The 24,262-nt window shown below is 36.5% G+C and overlaps 1 protein-coding gene across 7 annotated transcripts in view; it reads right to left on the bottom strand.

Moving 5' to 3' along the window:
- TENM1 (teneurin transmembrane protein 1) overlaps nt 1-24,262 on the bottom strand; it is a 995,213-nt gene that overhangs the window by 250,714 nt on the left and 720,237 nt on the right. For all 7 annotated transcript variants that reach the window (XM_074599876.1, XM_074599879.1, XM_074599878.1 and 4 more), the window contains one exon: nt 180-458. In XM_074599876.1, the coding sequence (XP_074455977.1) occupies nt 180-396 (217 nt within the window). In that variant the 5' untranslated portion in view covers nt 397-458. The remainder of the gene's footprint in view (nt 1-179; nt 459-24,262) is intronic.

Genomic DNA, 24,262 nt, shown 5'->3' with positions numbered 1-24,262 from the left:
AAAAATTTTTTTCCTAAATTTCTGGTATTATGGTATGGTTAAAACTAGGTAAAAAGTGGGTTGTCACTACAAGCCTTTGCAAACAAAATGCTTGCATGCCTGCTGACAACATGATATTGCTTCATAGTAATTAATCATAAGGTAGTAACCATAACAAGTAGATAAAATAAACAATTTACCTTGGGTGGACTGGTCAGTGGTTTTTCTTTTTCTACTGTGACTGTTATAATTAAGTCTTAGCTCTTGGCTATATTCATTCAGAGTTTCTCTTGAGTCATAAGATTGCCTTTGCTTTCCCCCATCTTCACTTTCATCTGAAGAACTTGTGTAAGTTAGATCCACTTCATGTTTAACCTTTGACAGTGGCTGGTAGGGTTTGCAGTCCATCTGCTCCATCTCTGGTTAAATAGGCTCAAAGTCATGAAAACAAGCAACTGGAACTCCTTAAGGAAATAGCCCTGGGGAAAAAAAACAACAATAATCCGTTTCAGATATCATATATAAATTTAGCTCTCAAAAGCCCAATTTTATTTTTAGTTGATATAAACCAATTAAATTGTATTAATATCACCATAATCCAGGAAAGAATCTGAACATGTCTTACTTTACTGTTTTACTTTTTAAAAATAGAATTAAAATAACAACATCTTGGAGAAAAAAAAAAAAGGAAACCAAATCTGAAGCACTATCCCATTAGACCAAGCGATAACTGTATGCACAAAATATGTTCCAAAACCTTATATGTGCTATTAAAGCTAAGATGGATCAGTTACTATTTCTCTAAAGGAATACATATTCATCTTAAGTGAAATAGCATTTTGAATCTTTTAAAATATGAAGCCTAGAAAACAGAAAGTTCACTCTTTTGAAGTATTTTGCTGTAAACTAAATTACGTTTAATCAAGAATATGAGACTTCATACTTTAAAAAACCACCAGACTTAGTAAGACAAAAATACACCACGCTGTTACTCTATGAGCATATGATGGTTCAGAAATGGACATTTTCCTTTTAGATTGTGTGGACATTCCAAGAGGAAGAAGCTTCTACCCTGCAGTACAACCTCCTTTTTCCTCCTCATCTCCTGCCTAAACTCACACCAACATGGGGGCTATACTGATCCTCAATGAAACCTTCCAAACTGCAGTTTGCAGTTTTGTGTATCATTAAAACGATAATCAAACCCAGTATCACTAAAATCAGGTGGGTTTCAGCTGCACACACAACTGGAGCACTTGTCTTGTAACCTTGCCTTCATGAAGCTGTTTCCATCATTAATTTTAAGGTAAACTCTGCAATCAAATAACAGGGGTTACAGCACACCTTTTGGAGCAGCATGGTTCAAATAAGTTTGGGTTGTTGTTTGTTTGGGGTTTTTTTTAGATTAACAGATGCTATTAACCTAGAAAAAAAATGTAACAAAAAAGGCATCTGTAAACATTGTTGCTAGAAGACCTAAAACATAGAAGTTAAAAGAGATGTTGCTTAATTAAAAAAGCAATTGCTCAGAGCTTCTTAATGATTTTAATGTCCACAGCAGAGGGAAATAAGTTTAATACCCAGTTTGATATCAGCCCATTTCCCATCTGCAACAAGGGCTTTTAACCCTGCACATTGCCAACTGTGAGCATACAATATGAAACTCCAAAAGCAACAAGAAAAACCACACAAAAGGTAAACATAAAATAAACCACAGAAAGCACTTCTTGTCAGAGGCGACGACTGCAACTTCTGAAATTGTCTGAATTTTTGACAAAAAACTGATGGTAGCTGTCACTGTCTTCCAGCATAGCAAAACCTCACGTCCTGCTTGTGTGTCCTCCCAATGCTTTTGAAAGGACCACCTTCCTGAGCAAGAGTGGAAAACACTGCATATGGCAGGAAGGGGGAACAAGGCTTCTAAAATAGTAACGGAAAAAGAAACTCCAGGTCCACAAAACCCTTGGAGGGATGGCAAGAAGGGGCACAGACTACTACAGTAGAAGTAACATCACGCAATGTATGTATGTCTTCCCTTCCTCACGTTTCAGGACGCTATCTGGAGAAGAGCCTAAAGACACATCTTTGCTTGAAATACAAAAATCTCAGGGAGTTTTATCTAATTTTTTAACCCAAGATGGAAGAGCTCTGCAGAAACAAATAAAATAGAGCACCTGGATAAAGAGCTCTAGCATTAAAGAAAAACAAAGAAAAGGCTGTTCACATCTCCGACTCAACAAAGTGGGCTTGGAAGTGCCCAAGTCAATAAAAAACTCTTAAGAGAGAGAGAACTAAAAAGCCTAAGGAGCTGTCTGTCTGCAGAGACCAAGGCGAGCTGACAAGTGTGTCGTGGGGCTTCAGCAATGAACACAAGTTTTTGTGCTCTGGATTGATCGCACCGTATCAAGTTGGTGTTAAGATGCTTCTGTAGACAAGTTACTAATAAGCACTATTTGCTTCTCAAAAGCTATTTGCCTAAATAATTTACTGTTATTTGCCAACATTGCCTATTATTGCCTAAGAAGTCAAGTACTTATTTTATGAGCTGCTTTAATGGTCTGCAACAGAAGAACTCAAAGGTGCTGTGACTTACAAGCACAGGGTTAGCTTAAAAGATTACCTGATGACTCCGTGGAAATGGTTACTGACAGGAAAAAGCTTTCCTATATATCCTGTCTGACAGAACAAATGGAGACAATGCTATAGAAGCCAGAGGAAAATGAGGAGGAATTAAGGGCCTCTACTAAGAAGATGCAGGAGACAAGAAATAAATTTTGGCATGAAGGCAACAAGTGCAAGCAGCCTCAGATGCACATGGTACATCCTGCTTTCAAAAGTGCAAAACAATGAACCCAACAAATTTATCTCATTAGTGGAAAAATTATTAGTATACTTATGCACCTTGACTCACAGAAAAAAAAAACCAAAACAAAACACAACAAAACCACAGAAGTTCCTCCTAAAAGACAACCTCACTGCACATCTGTTTTACAGGACGTTTCAATAATTACTTTTCTTTTTTTCCAAACAAGTAACAAAAATTTATTAGGCTGCACAGAGACCTGTAAAACTTAGGCTGTGGAAAACCAACTACTTAACATCTTAACAAAGATTCGTTTTTATTCTTTTAAAATAAGGTTTAATAATCAGTCTTCACTTTTCGTGAGAACAGTTTGTATCAGAAACGTATTTAGTGATGTTAACTAAGGCACCAGACAGAACAAATCATTTAATGTATGCAATTTGTTAGATATTCCAGGTCTTCTCTTTCACAGTTCTTTCATATGTGCCATCTATCTCATGTGTGAGGATGTGTATTTTCTCAAATCTAAATCAATGTAAAAGGTCCATGAAATATCCCCTTAAAAGCTGTAATTTTAGTATTCCTTGTTATTAAATGGCAAGAATGATTAAAAAACACAATCAACTCATGAATACCACAACCTTAGCACCACATTCCCCCAGCTCAGGGACTCTGCTGCTGCCTCCTGCCATTGCCACACATGCCCACATTTCCAGCTGCAGGGATGCAAAGGTCTGGCACGCGTTGTGTGAAGCCACAGCTTGGATTTTCACAGTCCAACACCGTCCACCAAGCCACGAAGCACCAGGCTGCAATACTCGCCGACTTCAGTGCATATTGCACAAGACCAAGAAGACTTAACATGGATTTTTACACCCTTTATGGCAGAAGGATGCAGACACAGATGTACCGCAGACAGATCCCGACTTGCCTACTCATTCATCACCTGAAGGAAGAAAATCTTCAGCTTACCTGGCTATCTCTTCCCTTCCCACCCCAATTTTGCTAACACCGTCTAAAACGCAGTGGCGCTGCTGGCTCACATAAGGGCTGGAGATAGAGCACGAGAGGGTCAATTGTCACAGTAAAACTTCGACTTCCTTTCACACACGGACTAAACTTGTTCTTCCTTTTATTTTTGCTTAGGGCATTAATGTCTCATAAACCCACAGCTACCTGGCCTGATACAAAAGCAGGTGATAAATCATTTGCAAGAACTGGAAAAATACTTCATAAAGTTTTTCAACAAAAAATGCTTTTATGAATCAGTAACACACAATAAAAAGCAGATCAAATCTTCAAGCTTTTCTACAGTAAGAGATTCAGTTATATTTAACAAATGATGGTATGTTATGATAACTTGAATTTAAACACTGTCAATCAAATAGACTCATAGAAAAATACTTTAACCTTATTTCATATTTTGCTTGGAAAAAGACAACACAAACAACCCAAAATGCTGGAATAGGGCATGAGTATAAAGAATATTGCCTGGATGTTTACACAGGTTTCTTCAAATAACCGGCCTCCAAGTAACTAAACAAAATACCCAGACGATCAATATCGAGTTGACCTTGTCAGCAAAATGATAAAGTCTCATAAAAGCTTACAGTTCCTGTAAGTGACCTTTGTCTAAGTGTCTTAATGCTCTCCTCACAAAGCACAGCGCTTTTTTCACCTTTCCATCACTGTTCTGTCTTTGAACGGTTTCACAAAATATTTAACAAAAAATATTATGAAAAATATAAATAGTACACATTTATTATACATCTAAATAGATAAATATATGAAATATATATTTAGGCATTTGAATAGCAAGTAATTCTCAACCATACTTTAAAATACATACCATATACAGTTCACAGTTACATTTGTCGGAGGATACACAACTAATCATTTAAATTCACGATGAAACACTTTCGCAAATTCAAAAAGAGTCAAAAAGCTCTGTGAGATGGGAAAACACCACTTTTTAAACAATGGAACTAATATAGATATGTATATAGATTTATAATTTTCACGTATGTTTTATGCAAATTTCTAAATGCATATTGTACATGTTAATAGAAACTATTTTCACTTTTCACTTGCATCAAACCCCTCTTACATCAACCACCTAACTTTCATGTTCTGCTTAGATCAGAATCCTCCTTGCTCTGAAACACAATAACGTTAGGGTAACTGTGGCTGATGGGAAAAGCTGTGATGAGGCTGTTTACAGTGCACATACTAATCAACAGCTATTTTGTAAGAAAACTCACTGTATACATTTACACCGCCTAGAAGCTCCGTACTTAAATGCAGTGATGCCACAGAAATCAGGTCACTTTAATAGTGTTTCATACAAATTCTTATCAGGCTGCTCTGATAGGGTGCCCATTTCAGGAGCAAATTTTCATATCGATTACCGACCGTCAACCCCATCAACACCAGTGGCATACCCAGTTGGTTACCAGTAAGTCCAGACTTATTTAGAGAGCTCAGGACACAGATGATAACGACTATCATGCAGCTGGACAGGTTCTTCCTGAAGTGTAAAGAGTGAAAACATGATGAACTGTAACCTTTTTTGGCCTCAACTAAGCATTATGTCCAATACTCAGATATATCAAACTACACAGAATTAAAGTGTAATTGCAGTTATGATGCTAAAATATAACCAGGCAACAGTCCTTGTTCGCATATATTCAAAACCTAAATTCCGAAGGCAGCCTCCTGTAATTCCGTTTTTTCATTCTCAGAGGGCCGTTCAATCAGCTACAAACCTCAGTTCCACGTTTGCTCAATTCTCTTCTGTATTTCTTTTCTTTCAACATATACCCTTATCTGAAAGTTACCATTTGCTTATTACCTTTTCAGACCACTGGTTTCTGAAAATGAACTACTAAGCAGGTATTTCAGCTCTGGATTGCTGAAGGCAATAGTACCTTTATTCTGCAAGTCTTCTCTGAAATACAAAACTGTAAAATATGAAAGGCAAAACAAAACAAACACTCTTGATTTAAACCTTTGAGAAATGCAATACCAAGAAGGGAAAAAAAACACGGTAAAAAAAATTCTGACCTTGTACTTACTTTCAAAACTATATCCTCAAATATTTGTTTAGATATTATAAACAAAGGAAGTTTCTTTTGTCATCCTTGAAGTTCTCTGTTTTACAGAACAGTTATACACAGAGAGAAAGATACCAGCTAAAACATTTAAGCAGCAGTAAAGCAGGAACAAATTATGTTTCTAGATGATGAATGGAATTAGATAGCACTATGAAGAAATATGGAAAGTCTGCTTAAGTTGGCAGTATGGAAGCAGATAATACTTTCCACTGGAAAGAAAAAAAGTCATACTAAAATCAAGAAAGGGTAATTGAAAGCAATCCCTAAAAGACTGACTGAAGAAACTGAGAATTTTTAAAAAACCAAGCAGCACCCGAAACTCACATGAACATTTCTGTGGATCATAAAATATCAACACATCAAAAGATGTGTGAAGATGACAAAATGAAGTATGGATCGCTAGGTACTACGTGCCCAGTATTTCTCTGTGTATGAGCGAGACTGTGAAATATTGAGACATCGCGTTACTCCTGCAAGCGGACTACATAGTCTGCTTACATCTTGAGAAGAATAGATGTACAGATAAAACAATGCGAGAGTACGGGTTTTTACATATCTTTCTAAATCAGATATGTAAACGCAAATGCAGTTTTCACAGACACACGATGGGTTTAACACACTCCTTAGAGGATGTGCTGTTTTAACCTATGGATGGATTACATTTGCCCATACATTTGTATCTGTTATTGTGATAGATGCAAGTGGAATAAGGTTCATTTTCACATTTAATTATCTTAATTTAAAGTTAGTCAAAGTCTAATTTAATTCTAGTTAACAAAGTAATTCAAAGTGTTGCCCATTTTATCCAAAGTTTCAGAGAGAAATCACTGCAGAATAAAATTGTGAAGAAAGTCAGGTTGTTGCAGTATTTTGTGACATATGGCAAGACTGAAAGTGAACTGAAAAACATACGTTGTATCAGCTACTCAACTGTGATACCGAATTCTCGGCCAACACATGCCCTTCACTTTACTTGGAGAATTGCCACTGACTAAAATCCACACAACTCCCTAATGTTTTCTTGTGGAAACCCATCATTTGATGTTAGTGAGCATAAGTAATGGAGGTTCAAGCACAAAAGATCAAACTCTACTGCTGTGTGACAAAGTACATCCATGATTTCGGGTGACACATTCTGGAGGGGTTGAGAATATCTCCTGAACTCTAAATCTTTCTGAAGAACTATACTTTAGGAAATACAATTCTTGAGTACATTGCAGGATAACTCCTGGTGTGAATTTTTAATTTCAAATAAGGAAAACACTATGAAAAGTATCGCAGCATCTTGAAGCTTCAACTAGGAATCCTGCAGAACAAGAAGTCTGGTCTTAAGTAAAACTAGACAAGTGCTTGATATCTACAGATTTTGTACATGAGAACATTATCTAATGCCTTTGCAACTTAATTCTTAACTGCACGGCAGGGAAAGGGGCAAATATAAGGAAAGAGGCAAAGAAAATTTAGCCTATATCAGACTGTAGGTTGAGATTACATGACCAATATTCCTGTATGGATCTCAAAAAGCATTTTGTACTTCAGGGAGGATATATGGTCAAAACCGTATTTTCTTAGTAAGACATTATAAAAAGAGAATAGAGCTGAAGAAGGGGATGTTCCCCCTCACCTTCAAGTATGCCTGGAACAACTAAGCTTCCTCCCATTGTACAGGATGTTTCCAATATATATGATTCTTTGTACTAAATATATTCAGATGAAGCATTAAAATGCTTGTCAATGGAAGCTCAGGTTGCTGTCCACCATTATGATTACTGTTTTGGTGTCAAAACCATTAACTTTGCATTGAAAAAACCTAAAATTACAAGACTCCATTTAATAACTGAGTTATTCTAGGAAAATCCAATTTAATCTTGAACCTCTTCTGAACTTGAGGTAAACAATACCACAATGTTTTTATATGTATATGTGTGTGTGTATATATATACATATATATGTAAGTGCTATCATTTATCTAACAATATAATACAACAAGGTGGGGTGTACACGTAGTTATGTATATGCAAGTAGGAAAAATGAAATCTTTATTTCATCTAGTAGTAAGCAGGTATTGTCCTTTGGAAGATATGCTGTTTTAAAATACGTCAACATGTAGCAAGTATTGTATTCATTTATATGTGACAAGAAAATTGAATTGTGCTTTGGCTATTTGTTGATAATGCAAATTGTATAGCCATCAAATTGAGATAATTATTGCTATGTCTCTTTTCCAACTGTGTGCTTAATTAAGAAGACCCAGTAAGACCTAATTAGCAGCAATGTAATTTTTAAAATCCAATTTAGTAGCTCAGAGATTACAAAAATGGAAAATAACATGTTCCATTTAGATATTATTAATTTTTTGAGATACCAATTTAAATTTCGTAGCACAATAAGGTTAGCACGTGAGAATAATTTACAACACATCAATACCATGGAACATCTGAAAAACAGTTCAAGTATTAGATTGTCACTGATACTATGATGCCTCAGCAATGGCATTTAAAAAACATTCAGCTGACAATTTTGTCTACGTTTTCACTTTTCCTGTTTCTAATTAGAATAAAGGAAGAAGTCTTCATTAAACAAACTGGACTTATTCACCAGAATATTTATGGACTATCAAAGCATAAGAACAAGTCTAAGTAGCATCACACTTGATGAGACAAAAGCTTTGATCAGTTGACATCACACTGAACAAAGTCACAAAAAGGGAATTTTCTTGGTTGATTTTTTTTTTTTTTATGGCATTATTCTTAAGATTTCGTTCTCCTGTCTAAGAAAGGTATCACTAGATGTTCTGGTAGATCTCAGGGGGGTTTAACAATTTTCTTTTCCACGTGCAAAAACAAAAAAACCCACCTAACAAAAAATCTCTGAAATGAAAAGATGACACCAGCTCACCACCTCCCGTTGAATATTGCTAATGACACACGCTACCTTAAATATTATAAAAATCTCTCTAGTATTTGCTAGCTTTGCTGTGGCTTGTTCCTATTTAGATTGATAATCTTTTCAGGGTCATTTATTTTTGCTACATAACAACTTCTAGGATTTCTAGAAGCAGCACTGATTCAGCAACATGTTTGTTTCCAGTACAGGCTCAAAATGTTGGTGTACTTACAGTAGGCATATGATCTATAGATCAATGTCTTGCAAGTATACAGATATTCAAACAAGTTACCAGGGCAGTGCGTAAGAACTTTTATGAAGCCACCATTATTCACTACACATAGAAAGTGAACTTTTCGGTCTTTTCCTAAATACTTAGTTCTCTTAACTTGTGCTCTTCTAACTCTAGGAAGAAATACCATCAATTATTATGCAGTTTTGACATCACCTACAAAGTTGAAACTTACAAGGCTTTTCAGGCATTTGAAGTACTTTTTGCAAGAAGACCCGGTGACTCCCTGACCACAAGACCAACATCTGCATCACCTTCATCTGAAGTATCACTCAGGTTGCTATTTGCGTGCCTGACACCATCATGCCGGAGAACTGATCTTACTGTTCCTTTTCTTCCTGCTTTGATGTCTGTCAAAGTATTCAGTGTCTTCAAGTGCCATTGTTCTGACAAGCAGACCCTCCCAATGGACTTGTACTATATACTGTGACTCCCAGAACTGCTATTATTTGAGCTGGTGTCAGATTGATTTTCTTTCTGTTCATGATAGTGCTATGATCTTGCAGGGTTGAAATTACTGCTGATTTATGCCTTGATGCAACCCCTCGAGAACTGGCTTGTATCAGCATGTCACCTATGAAAAGGTACATCTGAATCCTCAGAGATCTTTCTAGTGGAACCTTTGTTCTCATTTCAATAGAGACTCCTTTGTAATGGATGTTTGCTAGAAATTTCTCCTGCAAGTACCAAGAGTCTTCTGTAGTGCAAACTGGAAGTATATTATGCATCTATCCATTTTTACCAGGCTGTGGAAGCCTTCTTGGCAGAGATTAATTTAAAGGTAAGTTCTCCATCCACAACCTTACCGTTTTCGCAAATTGATTATATCGTTTTCTTTAGCACTCCACAAAGACAGTGCAGGTTGTGCTGGCACTGAAGAGTGGTAATATTCCCTAGCTTTATGCCTAAAGGCTCACCCACATAAGGAAATGTGACAGACTAAAAATAATTATGCCTCGAGTGTGTTTGTGGAATAGTAGTCTTTTATGCCAGGACCTTCTTTTATTTGGCCTTTAGAACAGGAAATGATTTCCTCTATTGTTTAAGCGTTATTCCCATTTTTACATATTCTAAGTATTAGCATCATGGGCAGTTTTCGCACTCTCATTACAAGTAGCCTCTTGCCTACATCTTTGGGAGCATTTTTCACATAAAATGTAGCAACTCTTCTGAAAAAATACACTAACAGGTAGGCACTGATTGTACATTTAAACAATTCTAACATGGTAAATTGCAATTGAAATCTTCTTGGCTATTTTTAAAATCAACTTCTGAAATCTTAAATTATATTTTATTTATTTCCTGTTGGTAGAGCTAATTTAGGTAAGCTAATTATTTTCTTTTCATGTATGCTTTCCCTCATGGTGGAAGAGAGAAGACAGACATTGGGATTCAGCCATGTTTGTTATGGCTTTATAAGGGACTTGGCCATTTAGTTCCACACTAATGTACAATTCCATACAAGGGAAAACATTTTAGATAGATACAAAAATACCATACAAATTCAGACAGAGGTTCAATGTTGAACATGAATGTATTCAATTATGTATGAAAAAGCCCAAGAACTTTAGCAACTGCACTGAAGCACATGCAAGTTTTAATATATTTTAAATAATCCTTACCTCACTAGAAAAATAATAATATCTACTCAAAAATATTTCTTAGAAACAAGTGGTTGCTGTATTTAGTAAACCATTACTACATAAAGCACCTTCTCAGTAGGACCTCTTAGACAGGATTAAAAAAAAAACAAAAAAAAAAAAAACAAAACACATTTCAATGAGGAGTTACTGGCCAATTCCTGTATTCCTGTTTGCCCATGTGTTGGGCACCACTGTGAACAATAGTCTTCTCAAGAATACTACAAGAGGGACTGAAGCAGACAAATTTTTTGGAAACTGGTACTCTGCAATAACCAATTTCCATTCAAAAGTAGATGGGAGTTCACTGCAAGTGATTCTTCCTACTAAACAAGAAACTAAACAGAGGTGTCTAAGAAATCAAGTGGTCCTACTCTCCTGTTTAGATGCTGGAAGATGAACCCTCAAAGACATCAATAGCCTCTGTAACCCCAATGACTACCAAGGCAGACCAGGATGACTACAACCCTACCTGGGTACATAAGTTAGGAGACATGAAACTGTGCCACACTTCATTTTTTTGAATAAATTCTCAAAACTGTCTTCTGCTTAAGCCCTTGCATCACGTACCCTATACATTACTGTCACTATGAGCACCCTGCTAAAGCACTTGGCAAGAATACATTCTCCTTAGAGCTTGTGCAATGACTCCCCATCCAGCTCATCTCCCTTTCTTCAGCTGAAAAAAAAAAAAAAAAAATCACAGGAAGGAGAAAGAAATAGCAGGATGAAACTGAAATATGAGGCTCTTGTCTGTTGCATTTACACATATGTATATGCACACACACCTGTAAATATATCTATACTAGCTGCACTTAAAAAAAAATCAGAATTATTATCCCTGCCTCAATATTAGGATGTGCTGTTGTCTTGGTGAATCATTTTTCCTTAGGGATGTTGTGTGGATAACAACTGTGCTCATGTTAATTCTATTTACATTGGGAGCACTGTAGTGCACTTTTAATGTGAAGCTCTGTTTCTTTCATGAGCAAGAAAAATGTCACTTTCTTTTCCCAAAGTACCAAAAGGCTCCTTTTACTGTCACACAACACAATTATATGTTAGGGCTCTGCTGTCTCTTTCCAGCCAACAAGGCAAAAAAATGACCTTTCTTTAACCTATGGCTGAATTGCATTATATTCGGTTCAGTGGATATCCTTTTTTATATTCTGTCATATCAACTGCCTTCTTACTGAAGTTATGAGATGGGCACCTGCCTTTCATATCTTCTAGTGATTTCACTTTTTCCAAAACACTTGCTTTCATTTGGGGAGGGATGTTAACACTCATCCCATATCCATATCGTGGTTTCTAACATTTGTAAATAACCTGAAAACACTCAAAGCTGCAAGAAGACTCTGCCAGCAGAATTTGGTTACTGGCTGCTGCGCTTTGCCCCACCACACTATCATGTAAAAGGTCAGGAAGAGATATCCCACATATGCTCACTCTGTGTCATGCTGTGGTCTTGTACAGAATAACAACGCTCTGAAACAGTCCCCGTATTCCTCCTCCATTCTGTGAAGCACTCTGCGTGTCTGCTCTGCCTTGTTTTATGGGTAGCTTGGTAATGAAAGGAGAGAGACATTCCCCCAGCCCAGGTATCTCAACTGCGCTTTGGTTTACGTGAACGAGATGCTTGGGGAAGCAGAAAAAAGTAGCTGTGACATTAATGAAGTAAGCCATTGCTGATCTGCACGAGAGAGCAAGTCAGCAGTGGAGGATTTGGGAACACGATGCTGAATGACAAATATCATTGCTGAAGAAAATTGCACCATACAGCTGCAACAGAGTATTATGTTTTAAAATTAAGAAAGTTTAGAGACAAAAGAACACCACGCCAATAATTACTTACACATAAAGCTCACCTCACAAGCAGCCACATAAATAAACTCCCCTAGAAAACATTTGATATTGCTGTTGATCTGGAGAGAATTCTAAATACTCATTTCAGTGCTCTTAGGCACACAGGAGTTCTAAGGTTTGGCAATTCACTATGTGACAAAAAGGCTTCTGTCAACTGTTATTAAAGATGACTCATATTAATATCTACTCTGTCTAAGAAGGAAAGTTGTGTAGCTTAAGGACACCTTCCTAAACGTTACCATTTTACCAGCATGTTGTTTGTTACATTAACACTGAAGGTGTTATTAACATGGAGGTAAAATGTGACTGTAGGCACCAAAGGAGACAGGTTAGTAATATCCCTTGCATTAATCTTGTGAAGAACACTGTTCTCTTAAAAGCTAAACTCTGAGTTACTGCTATTACATTACACTGAAAATAAATGGAAAGTACCAAACATTCAAAATACAATGAAACAGTCATTTCTTGTTTTGTAGGAAAAGAAATCTTTGTACACAGCTGAAGATCAGTTGAAGACCTTTATACACATCCAGAAGCACCTCGTGCCCAAGTGACTGTTAGCTTGTGAAATGTCTGGGGCTACACACAGTTCTGGTATTTTCAAAATCCACTGAATTTGAATATCATTCTGCATAAGAGATTTGCAATACGAGGTATATTTGCATACGACATACAGGTCTTGTATACTTTTGAAAGGACAAAACTACTTTTTAGTGAAAATACTGGTAATCTGTCAAGGTGAATTTTTCTGAAAGTTGATACTGGCTTTGGAATTCACTGTGAACTAAGGACAGGATCTCTGTTACCAATAATGGAAAAAAAAAAAAAGAGAAATATCTGCACTAATTCCTCTGAAGACCAAAACAACCATCCAACCCCAAAAACTACTGTAAGTGGAGATTGTGATCCTTTTCCTAAAACCACAAGACTGCACATACTACTGGAGAGCAAGTTCTGACGTGTTCATTTACTAAGCATCTAGCTCTCAAATGGTGGTATTTGTTTATGGTTTTTACAAACATATATATATAGGCTTCAAAAATACCGCAAGTAGAAGGATTTTAATCTATGCGAACTTTTACTTCCTAGAAAAAAACAGAGAAATTCCTCCCACACATAGAATCTACTTATGTTTTCATATCTTACCCTTATAAAATTACAAGGAACACAAATCTGGAGTCTGAACTATAAACATTAACATGAAATTTTGCTACTAAAATGGTCATTAGAGGGCCTGTTCCTCATTTCAGGTCCAACAATTCCCAAACCCGTTATTAATAGACAAGAGCTAGAAATTAAGTGGCTCTGGTTCTGTATGCATTGTGCTACGGGTGCTTTTCTCAGAACAGTTGAATTTGGTCGTGGAGTGACATCCCAGCTGGAGCACTTGGAAGGGGAATCCATCATTTTTCCTGTGGCTTCAGCTGATCTAAATATTTAGGGAATGGGGCATGGAATGAGCATGACAGAGAGCATCGCTTTAATAAAAAGAAGAAAATGGTCAACTTGTTACTGGAAATAGCTGAACAGCTGGAGGAAGGAAAAAACTACCATCAGTACACTAAGAGAAGAGAGGCTTAGTTTCAGTTTTTCTTCTGCAGTTAATGGAATACTAAAAAAAATAACGTTAAACTACAGCTACACCAAGCTTTATCTAACAGATAGTGTTGTCTAGTCATACAATTATACCAATTGATTTAAAAAATATAAAGATGAGCACACATACAGAATTGGATCAAGGATTCCAGGGCTTCACCACTGTTTCCAGGTATTACTGTCTCCAGTACCATGATGGCCAGTGTCAGAAGCACACAAAAGATATTTCATTTATATTTCCCCCCTGAATTAAGAATTTTAGTAAGCCATTTTGTCTTTCATTCCTAAAACATTTATTGTTCTTAAATACTTTCATTTCAATTGATCTTCAAGGTCAGTTCAGTAGCCCAGTTTTCTTCCTACTGAAATGAGCAGCTAATTGTACATTTGAAAAGTCATGTCTCAACAACATGTCGATCTGCATGACTTTCTGGGAAACCTTCTTGCTTAATACCTAAAATGCTGAGAATGAAGCACGATTTCCCTCTAGCTCTTGTCAAACTTTTTTTTGTTAAGTCAAGTGCCAGGAGTCTTGTAAAATCTTGTAAAGTACAAAGGTCTTTTGTTCTTTAAAGTGACAATCCTAAGTTTCTTGCCTAAATGCAGTGTCTAGGAAGTCAGTAGGTGTCCAAAACATTGTAACACCAGTACCGTAGCAAAACAAACAAATGAACAAATAAACAACCCTCCACTTTAGTGGGGGATGAGGGGAATTTTTGTATATAAAAGAAAAGAAAAAACACAATGCAAATGTAGCTGCACTAACCAGACACCAAGAAACACAACAGTTGGAATGTGAATGCTTCATTATGTGATAGTTTTACAATTTATGATTGGAAAAATGAGCTCATCAAGATTACAAATTTACAAGTTACACAATTAAGGTCACCCTCAATATTATCCTCTAAAATAGTATTTCAAAGTGAAGCCTGAACAAATACAGTGAAAGTGCTGGAGCTGCAATACTCACCTCACTGTACTGACTTTGAAAGTTAGAAATACTCCTCTTTTTTTGGGGGTGGGAAAACGCATTCTTCTAAAATCTGCATTTCTTCTGAGATCTACATGCATTCCTCTAAAATTTGATAGGAATTGCACTGACACACAGTGGTATAATTGAGTTTAGAGTCAAGCTTCATGCATTTGGCAATGTAATCCTGTGATTTCTTCTTTGAGGTTCAAATAAGAGAACTAAGATAGCCATTACAAGAGCACTGGGAGAAACACTGAAAAAAAGTGTTTTATTAGCAGCTTGAGAAGGTCCATTTTACAACCACAGATGTTTGGAGGCTGAACTACTTCAATAACTTGGCTTCAAACCATCTTAAGTCGTATTACAGTCCAAAAGTAATTTGGATAACAAACTGTATTAGGGGAGTTTGGAATTAAAAATCCTCCTTTATCTATTCAGTAGAAGGAAAGTAAAAGACGAGTTAATATTTTAGTGAAAGTGCGCAGCACACAAAATGTTAAAAAGTGAGTTAAGAAATCATTACTTCTTTTGGATACCATCCAAATGTTGGTGCACACAGATCCCAAATTAATCAGTTGACCAAAACACCAAGTAAATTTATCTCCCTGATGAGTTTAAACATAAAAGAAGACATAAGAAATTGAATTCTTATAGCATAAATATCTTGGCTGAAATCTGGAATGTAATCAACATTATCATATTTACTGAAAGTTAAAGACTTAAATTAATGAGTACCATGTGTTTATCTACCAAATCTCAACTTGCTAATCATCAACTAGCTTGATCATCGTTTTCTATGTCAAATGGTTATGAGAAATGCTCAATAAATGTTTAATAATGATCAAACGCCTTTTAACATCAAAACAAACAACCAAACTTAACACAGGATACAGTTTCATGAACATATAAAAATAGAAAGCGGATCTGCTAGGGATGCTGGTGTTCATTATAAAAAATAACCCTTTAGCATAAATGCGTGTATTGCCTGCATTGACAGGATAAGAAAGCAAATACAATTAGGGATCTGTGTGGCTGACTTTAAAAGTATTAGTTCACATTCTAGCTAATGGATACTAATTCTTGTATCACAAATTTAATCTTTAAATTGCAACTACAACCACATCTGTGAAAAATTTAAGAATCATGTAAAAACTGAAGCATTCTGCCCATGAGAAGTATCCTGCTCAGAAAACATGGATCAATTGAGAAAAATCATAAGTAATGATGACAAAATATGTAGAAATCTATCACTGCTGATTCCACTGACAGGGACATTAACATCAGGATATTGGTACCGCACAGCCTGTACCATGTAGCCCTTTTTATCAGGTCCATATTATTCCAAAAATATAACTATAGAAATAAAGAACAGTACTGCCAACTGTCAGGTTTTTCAGTTCAGTATCCAGTCCTATTTATTCCTAACAAATGCAAGATTATTTCTGATTGAGTCACATTAAGCAGTGAACTCCACAGTTGGTTTAGATTTTGTAATTCAGAGTTCTTTTAGCAGGATTAGGTTGATCTCAGCAGAGATGCACAGACTCCTAAGAAGTTAAGGTCTCCTAGATTTAAAATAAATAAATAAATAAGTCCAAGTTAATAATCAGAAACGGCCTAATCAGATTAAGGTTGTGAACTCTGGACTACCACAGTGTTTTCCAGCAGCTCAGCAAGCTTAATCCACAAGTGGATAATACGATACAAAGCATTTCTATCAAATATTCCCTTGCAAGACACTAAACCTATCATTTTGGTAAAGGAAACAAATATCTTTGCAAAATCTAATAAGAGATTTAACTAAGATCTTTAAGCGAGCTATCAAAGGCTAAAATTGTTGTCATGTTAATACTTTTTCTCACAACAAACATATTTCTTTGGGTATTCAAATTCATTGTTATTTGAAATAAGATAGTTAAGCAAATATTTCAATAGGAATATATTAAAGGCCTTCTTACCGCAGCTTCTTGTACTAGCAATTAATTTAAAACCCAAAATTTCAGAACCACTCCTCTTCTACAGGCAGTCTATTTCTCCAATATTTTATTCTCCCTTCTGCATCACTCCTTTCATCCTGAAGGTATCACAACCCCTTTCCTCCCACTTCATAGAAGGGTTCCCTGGCTGTGAGACTGCCAGTACTACACTGGGGTCCGAACACAGTTCTGCTAAAGGTCTGATGATTAACAACAATACAATTTTGTTTTTTAGAAGTTGGTACATGAAGTGTCACCTCTCATATGTTACCATGCATACTAATTTTTTCCACTACATTAGAGTACTTAAAATGATAAAATTTTAAAACCACTCTTATTTCTAGAGTCTTATTTTTTACAGATAATGGTATATTATCATGCTGGACATCCCTAATAAACAAAATCAAACCCCCAAACAAGGTGCTTTAGAAGTCTTAATAACTCCTAAAGCATCGAGGTTTCCCCACTCCTCTACCCACAAACCAAAAGACAAGACTGCATTTAAAAATAACATTCGTGCCCATAAAAATTTCTTCCCATACTACCTATTCCTTGAAGTACTTTCTATGAAATACAAGATTATTTTCAGGAAAATATGCCACTTCACCTTTATTTATAGTGATAGTAATGGGACTAAATACTACAGAGCCATTTCAAAATACCACTTCATTAGAAGTGGCTTAGCATATACCACGTGTGATGTAACTTAGATTGCCTTTTTAGCAAAGGTCATCCCCATAGTCTAATATTATTGGGTACATTTTACTTGTCAGTTAAGCTCGGATGAATACATACAGTTAACAGATTGAACAAGCCATGCAGATGCTTCCTATCAACTCTTGACAAATGAGAGCGATAAGGCCATACAATTCTCATGACTTGCTGATTTTGACGTGCTGATATCTGTATAACAAACTGTTCACAACTACAAGCAGAAATTAAAACTCTGCCATGGAATTCAACCTAGCTTGCAGCTAAGAAGCTGCACTTTCCTATCACAAATACTATGCCATTCTAATATATGATATTTGCCATAGAAATAAACTTTTGGGGCCATCTAAGTAGTCCAAATTGACGTATCTATCTAATTTTGCAATAAATACACAAAATTGCATTTCTCTGAATTTATGAGTAGGAATCTTTTTCGCCCATAAGTTTCTTTTTGGTAGCCCTTTATCCAAAAACCTGGAAAACTTTTCTTACCAATACTGCCCTCATGTTCCCCGTTTGTCTTTCTACAACTGTTGATCTTTCTGTTGCTTCACTTCAATTATTTTAAGAGCCTTGTTGTTTACTCTCAGCCAACTGAAGGTATAGTGTGCACATACAGCTCTGATGGCTGCAAACTGTTACACAAGGCATTTGGAACATGTGACAATGTTCCACATTTCAGCTCTCATAGTCTAGAATAGAGGTTAATTTTTGCTTATGCTTCACCTGAAAGAGTGACAGAACTCTTGTCTACCAGCCCTGAGATTTACCTCAGCCCCCTGCAGAAAAGCATTAAAATTTCATGGTACAGAAGAAAGATAATCAGACTATTCATGCATAATCCTGCTCAATTTACAATGAAATAAACTATGTCTTAAGAACATGCAATTTTGGAATGTGAACAGATAATCTTTGAAGGCTTCAGAATATGCATTTTGACATTTAGATATTGGAAAATACATGACCGTCACTGTTTATGAAGTGCTTTTATAAACCATGCAATCCTTGCACTGCTAAACTCAGGGTAAGGAAGAAAACAAGCATGGCTGATATTTTCCCTGCACATTTGGGGAGAGGATCCAGCCTTAAACACAGAACACAAGAGTCTAGAAAGAAAAAAAAAAAAAAAAAAAAGAGCCAGGGCTACTAACACACAGATATCGTAGTCATTATTTGTCTAGGACTGTCAGAGAGGAATTGCCATGGTAAAGCAGCATTTTACTGACAGAAGAAAAGGTATACAATGCTACTATCCAAGAACTGTTTTGGGCCAGTATTTTCTCCCAGGATCAACTCCCTGACAACCGGAAATCTTTATGGACGGTAGGACAAGTGTTGCCACTTTTCCACCTGCAAAATCCCAAGTAGAAATATTGTGGTTATGCCCCACACAGTCCAGGCACAGGGAGTTTGAAGCTTATGAAAATGTTAGATTCATTGTGTCTCCCCTGCAGAGTTAATCTGGGCATGTGCAGTAAATTCAGTTTATTCAGATGCATCAGACTTGCCTCGTATGCACAAATCACCTGTGTGGTACATGCAGTGTAGGTTTGCACATATGCAGTCTCAAGGATTTCCCAAGAAAACGAAATTTTGCCCAAACAAAATTTCTGCAAAGAAATGAGAATGCATCAGGAAAATATCCCTGGCTGTAGTTTGTCTCCTGAAATCGCCAAATCCACTTTGTGGTTTTCAGGCTGAGCCATGTGAGAAACTCAGGGAAGACACTCACACCCTTACCCGAGACATCACAGGCTGGATTAATTTACAGCACAGCAATATTCAGGAAAATAAACTGTGTTTGTCAGGGAATACAAAACCTGATGATACATTTTACTGCATGCTTCCAAAATCTAAGGGCTTATCCAAGAGGTAATACTGATAAATATTGAAAAGAGCCCTAATTTAGAATAAATGTCAATTGCTTAAGAGAACGGCATGCAATGGCACATGTGTAGGTATCTTAATGTCTATGCAAACAATATTTCATTGGTCAATTCCCCCCCCCCCCAACTGGAAATCAGCACTCACATTTTTCCGTTCATTTTTCATGGAAATGCTCTGGGTATGTATTGGACAACTTCTGATTAATTTTCATTTGTTTTCCAAAACCAAAAAATATTTTTCTTTGGAACAAAAGAGTCTTCTCAAATAGAAATGTAAATTAACCAGCTTTTTATTCTCCAAATAATACTAATTTTTCACCATAAGTATGTATCAGATTTAATGCCAATGGGTTTTTGTTTATTTTCTAAATAAAACTGTATCACCTCTTCAGTACAATTAACAGAGAACAACTTGATTCTGAACATGTTTTTGAAGTACAGCTTAAGCAGTCATACACTTATAAATATTGCCTCAATTTACTTAGCTAGTTATTCCACTGTTCATTTTATCCCTATGAAAATTACAGAGATAAGCTTGCAATATGCAGACTAGACACACTCACTACTTCGTTCATCAAAGAGCTGCCACTGACAATGGGATCATACATCTAAGTTATGTAAAAGCATCAGCAGCTTTAGATTTCTTCGATAACATTCATCCTTTCTTGGTTTCTGAACAGCACCCGTTACTTTTTAACACTGTGGTGTTATCAGTGCCGTACCAGCTATTCTTCCACAAGTAATACAGTGCCAGTAATCCTCTGCCAGTCTCACCAGAAGGAGGAGACCTTAGCTATGTTGGAAAAAATGTGTTCTAAACATCTATCTGAAGTTTACATTTCTGTCAACAGGTGGCAACACTGTTATGCATAACACACAAGACATACCTGTTTATGCACATGCCCAGACAATTTCTATACCACTATGGCACAAATTTTCACTTGTTGCTTCATTTTGTTTTAAATGTTACTTGACAACGTTTTCCAACTACGTACAAGTGAAATCTATCTGGTTCATATGCTTTTTATAGAACATATGTATGGATGATCATGATATTATAAATTATTTAAGTAATTCTCCCTGACACACTGCAAACCATACCAGTTGGATTAGGAGGCAAACATGTGCATTTGGTGTATGGTCAATTGGCTAATGGAAACCATGGCTGCTACTTGGGGACCAAAAGATTTTTCAGGAAGACTGGAGAGTTGCTCTTGCCCTTTGTAAAGCCCACATGCCTGCTGGGGCACTTACGGAATTTTAGGGGTGTTGAACCTTTTGCTCATTTGTCATCATCACAAATTTTATATTGCAGTGTGATGCACAAAACATCCAATTTCTGAACAGAAAACTTTAAACATGGTCATCTGTTTAGCGTGTCTTATGTTGAGTCTCACATCCAAAACTGGGATGGGGGACAGCGGCGGGGGAAGTACTAGGATGTAAAATTGCTGCTTTACAGAAAAAGCTCCTGAGGTACAGCCAGGGTATGCAATTTGCTTGAGGTGACAGAAGCAGCCACTGGTAATCAGAAACAGAATCTGCTTCTCCTGCCTCAACGGTGAGCTTTAGCCAAGAGGCAGGTGCCACCCTGCAGATTACATTGTATTCGCCACAGTCAGTGAAGTCAGAGCTCTGTAAAAGCTAAGACACCTTCATAACAGCCCACCGTCACAAAGCACAATGCACTATTAATTGACTTTCCAAATATGTTTTTTTAAACTTCTATCACACCAAACAAGAACAGCACTAGAACGCCTAGTGCTACTAAACCTACATTTCTATATATGCTGTTGGTCTACAGAGAAAAGCTAAACCTTCAAAGAGACGGGATTATACAATGAGATAGCAGTTCAACACCCAGAGATAGTCTTTTGTTATTTTCTGAACTACATTCATCTCCCTTTTCAGCAGGGGCTTTTTTCTTTTTTTAACTAAAGAAAAATCCAATTGTGTATTCTCAACTGATAAGAAATGAATTTGGGTGTCACTGCAACAGGAAAGAGGCAGAAATTTTGATAAAAGCTCTTTGGGGGTGGGGGGAAGAAAAGGCATAGAAGAGGTTATGTTGGACAGTGTTTCAGATACCATGGTTACAGTGACCAGAGGAGGAGGCTCCCTGTATTACTTCTCTTTGCATACTCCATTAATTTGCAGTTTAACAGCAATGTCACATGCTGGCTAGGGTTCAAATATGATGAAAGAGGCATAAAAATGAAAGAGATTTACAGATTACTTGGATAACATTAAAAGCGACATCATAATTTAAACTACTTCAAGTGTTACGAGGATAGTTAAAATCCATCAGGACCAACATCTAAAAACTGTACAAACTCTTTCATAAATTTACATCCATAAAATACTGATATATCTCAATACACGCACATAGGTACACCCACAGCCCAGTTTTTCTTATCTGAAGCACTATCTTTGCACTGCCACAAAACTGATATGGGAATAGCACTGTTATTTTAAGAGAACTTAATAAACAAACTGTATACATGTTTTAATTAATATCGTAATGCAACCATCTCCAGGTTAAACAACTAAAACTCAAAATACACATATGTACATGTAGCAGCAATACTGTGGGTCAGATTTAAAACAGAGGGGCAGTAACCATCAGTGATCTCCTCAACTACATTTTTATCTGGTGGGAAATATTTGGTTTATTTTAAAAAATACTTCCAGATTGAAGCCCTTCCTCCTTCTCTCTCCTTTGTCCTTATTCAGTTGTTTTTTTAAACATAGATATACATGATGCACATCCTGAGATGGCAGCATTTCAATAACAGTAAATCAGGCTGCTGCGCTTACTGAAGTTATTTTCATGTTTGCAGATGATGAAAAATGATGTCTCTAGGACTGCAATCCACACTGCTTTGTGAAGGCAAACACATAGCCTTGGAAGTGCAGTAAGCTTTGGTGAAATACATTTGTCACAGGGAAAACGTAGGATTTTTTGCAGTCAGAAAGACTGCAAAATTCCTCCTGTTCCTAGTGGAATCCATTCGGATTGATATAGTTTTAGGCTGCCATTTGTTTATTTACTTCCTCCTAGGCAAAATACTGTACCAGAAATCAGTGTGTTGAATAAAAGACTCATCTACATTTTCCTCACATAGACATATTTGTGTTCCACTCATGTATCTCACCCTCACAGTATAGGCAAATCAACCTACCTACTTACACACCTTACCAGAAAGCTATTAGTGGTAATTTATAAAAAATATGTAGTAACTACTTATTAAGGTAACCCTAACAGGTTTGTCATTCATGAAGGCCTAGTAAATTCACCATATGCTCAGAAATATTGGCCCCATCCTCTCTACCTTATTTCTTGCCTGCAGAGTGAGAATTATGCATTATCCCATTACAAAAGATTGCTAGTGCCCATGCAGAAATTCACAAAAAACTACATGCAATTCAGCAGTGTCACAAATGAAATAAAAATATTCCTGTATACACAAAACCTTCACAGAGGAAGACCCACATACATGTGGTGACTAATCTAGTCATTAGAAAACCTTGGCTTCTTCTGTAAACTAAGTGCACTATAAACCTACCTCATGTCTCAACTAGCCGTTGCTTTTTATCTTTCATTTACCTGAAAATGTACAAAATATTGTATCACGAGACAGCTCTTTATTGGCTACTCACCTGAACACGCTCAGGAGAGTTATTCTAGCAAAAAAGATGGCAGTAATTTACGCTCAAAAAAAAAAAAAGGCTCAATAAATGGATCTACCTTTTTTCAGAGTGGTCCAGGAACTAATCGGATCTGCTAAGTCTCCATTTCTGCGGGTTGGTAGCACACATTTTGGGGTAAATAGCACACATTTGGGCAAAACACTTCTACAGAAAGTCTGCTGTTGACTTTACAGACAGAAAACTTGTTATGTAGTTCAGAAATCTGAAACTCCACAACAGAATTTGGCTTAGAAAATATCCTTGGATGGGAGAATCTTGATTTGCACAGCCATTTTTAACCTGACTTTATTTTTATGAAGAGAAAAATTGAAAACATTCTTCAAATATACTATGTTCTGAAGTGTAGAAAAAAAGAGAAACTCCCCAAAGGGCAGCACTGGTAAAACAATTTAGTAAATATATCTTGGCTACACTGCTACACTTAAAAATGTAAAATCTTTTTTCCTCCAAAAGCATTACCAGACAGTTTAGAAATGCTGCATGGCATGGAGATTCACTTCATCCTTCACTGAGGCATAGTCACCTCTAAGCAGAACGGCAGAGGTACCCAGCAGTGTGTAAAAACACTTCCCTCCAGTTAAAATCAAGGCGGAAGGATAACTTACCTAGTAAGTTAATACATTTCGCATAAACTAAGTTAATCTTGTACAAACCATAAAATGTGTTTTCTGAATACTTCTAACAAAGGCTATGATGCAGACAAGGCTCCTGTAAAATATACAGAAGCCCTAAAAATATGCATGTGACACTCACATGCGTACGTGCAAAAGCAGGCATAGAGAACAGATCTGGAAATAAACATTAATTATAATATCTTGAACATAAATAGA

The sequence above is a fragment of the Larus michahellis genome, chromosome 9 (genome assembly GCF_964199755.1).
Source record: "Larus michahellis chromosome 9, bLarMic1.1, whole genome shotgun sequence".
Lineage (NCBI taxonomy): Eukaryota > Metazoa > Chordata > Aves > Charadriiformes > Laridae > Larus > Larus michahellis.
Note: the sequence above shows the minus strand (reverse complement) of the source record. Positions and strands in the feature narration are given on the sequence as shown.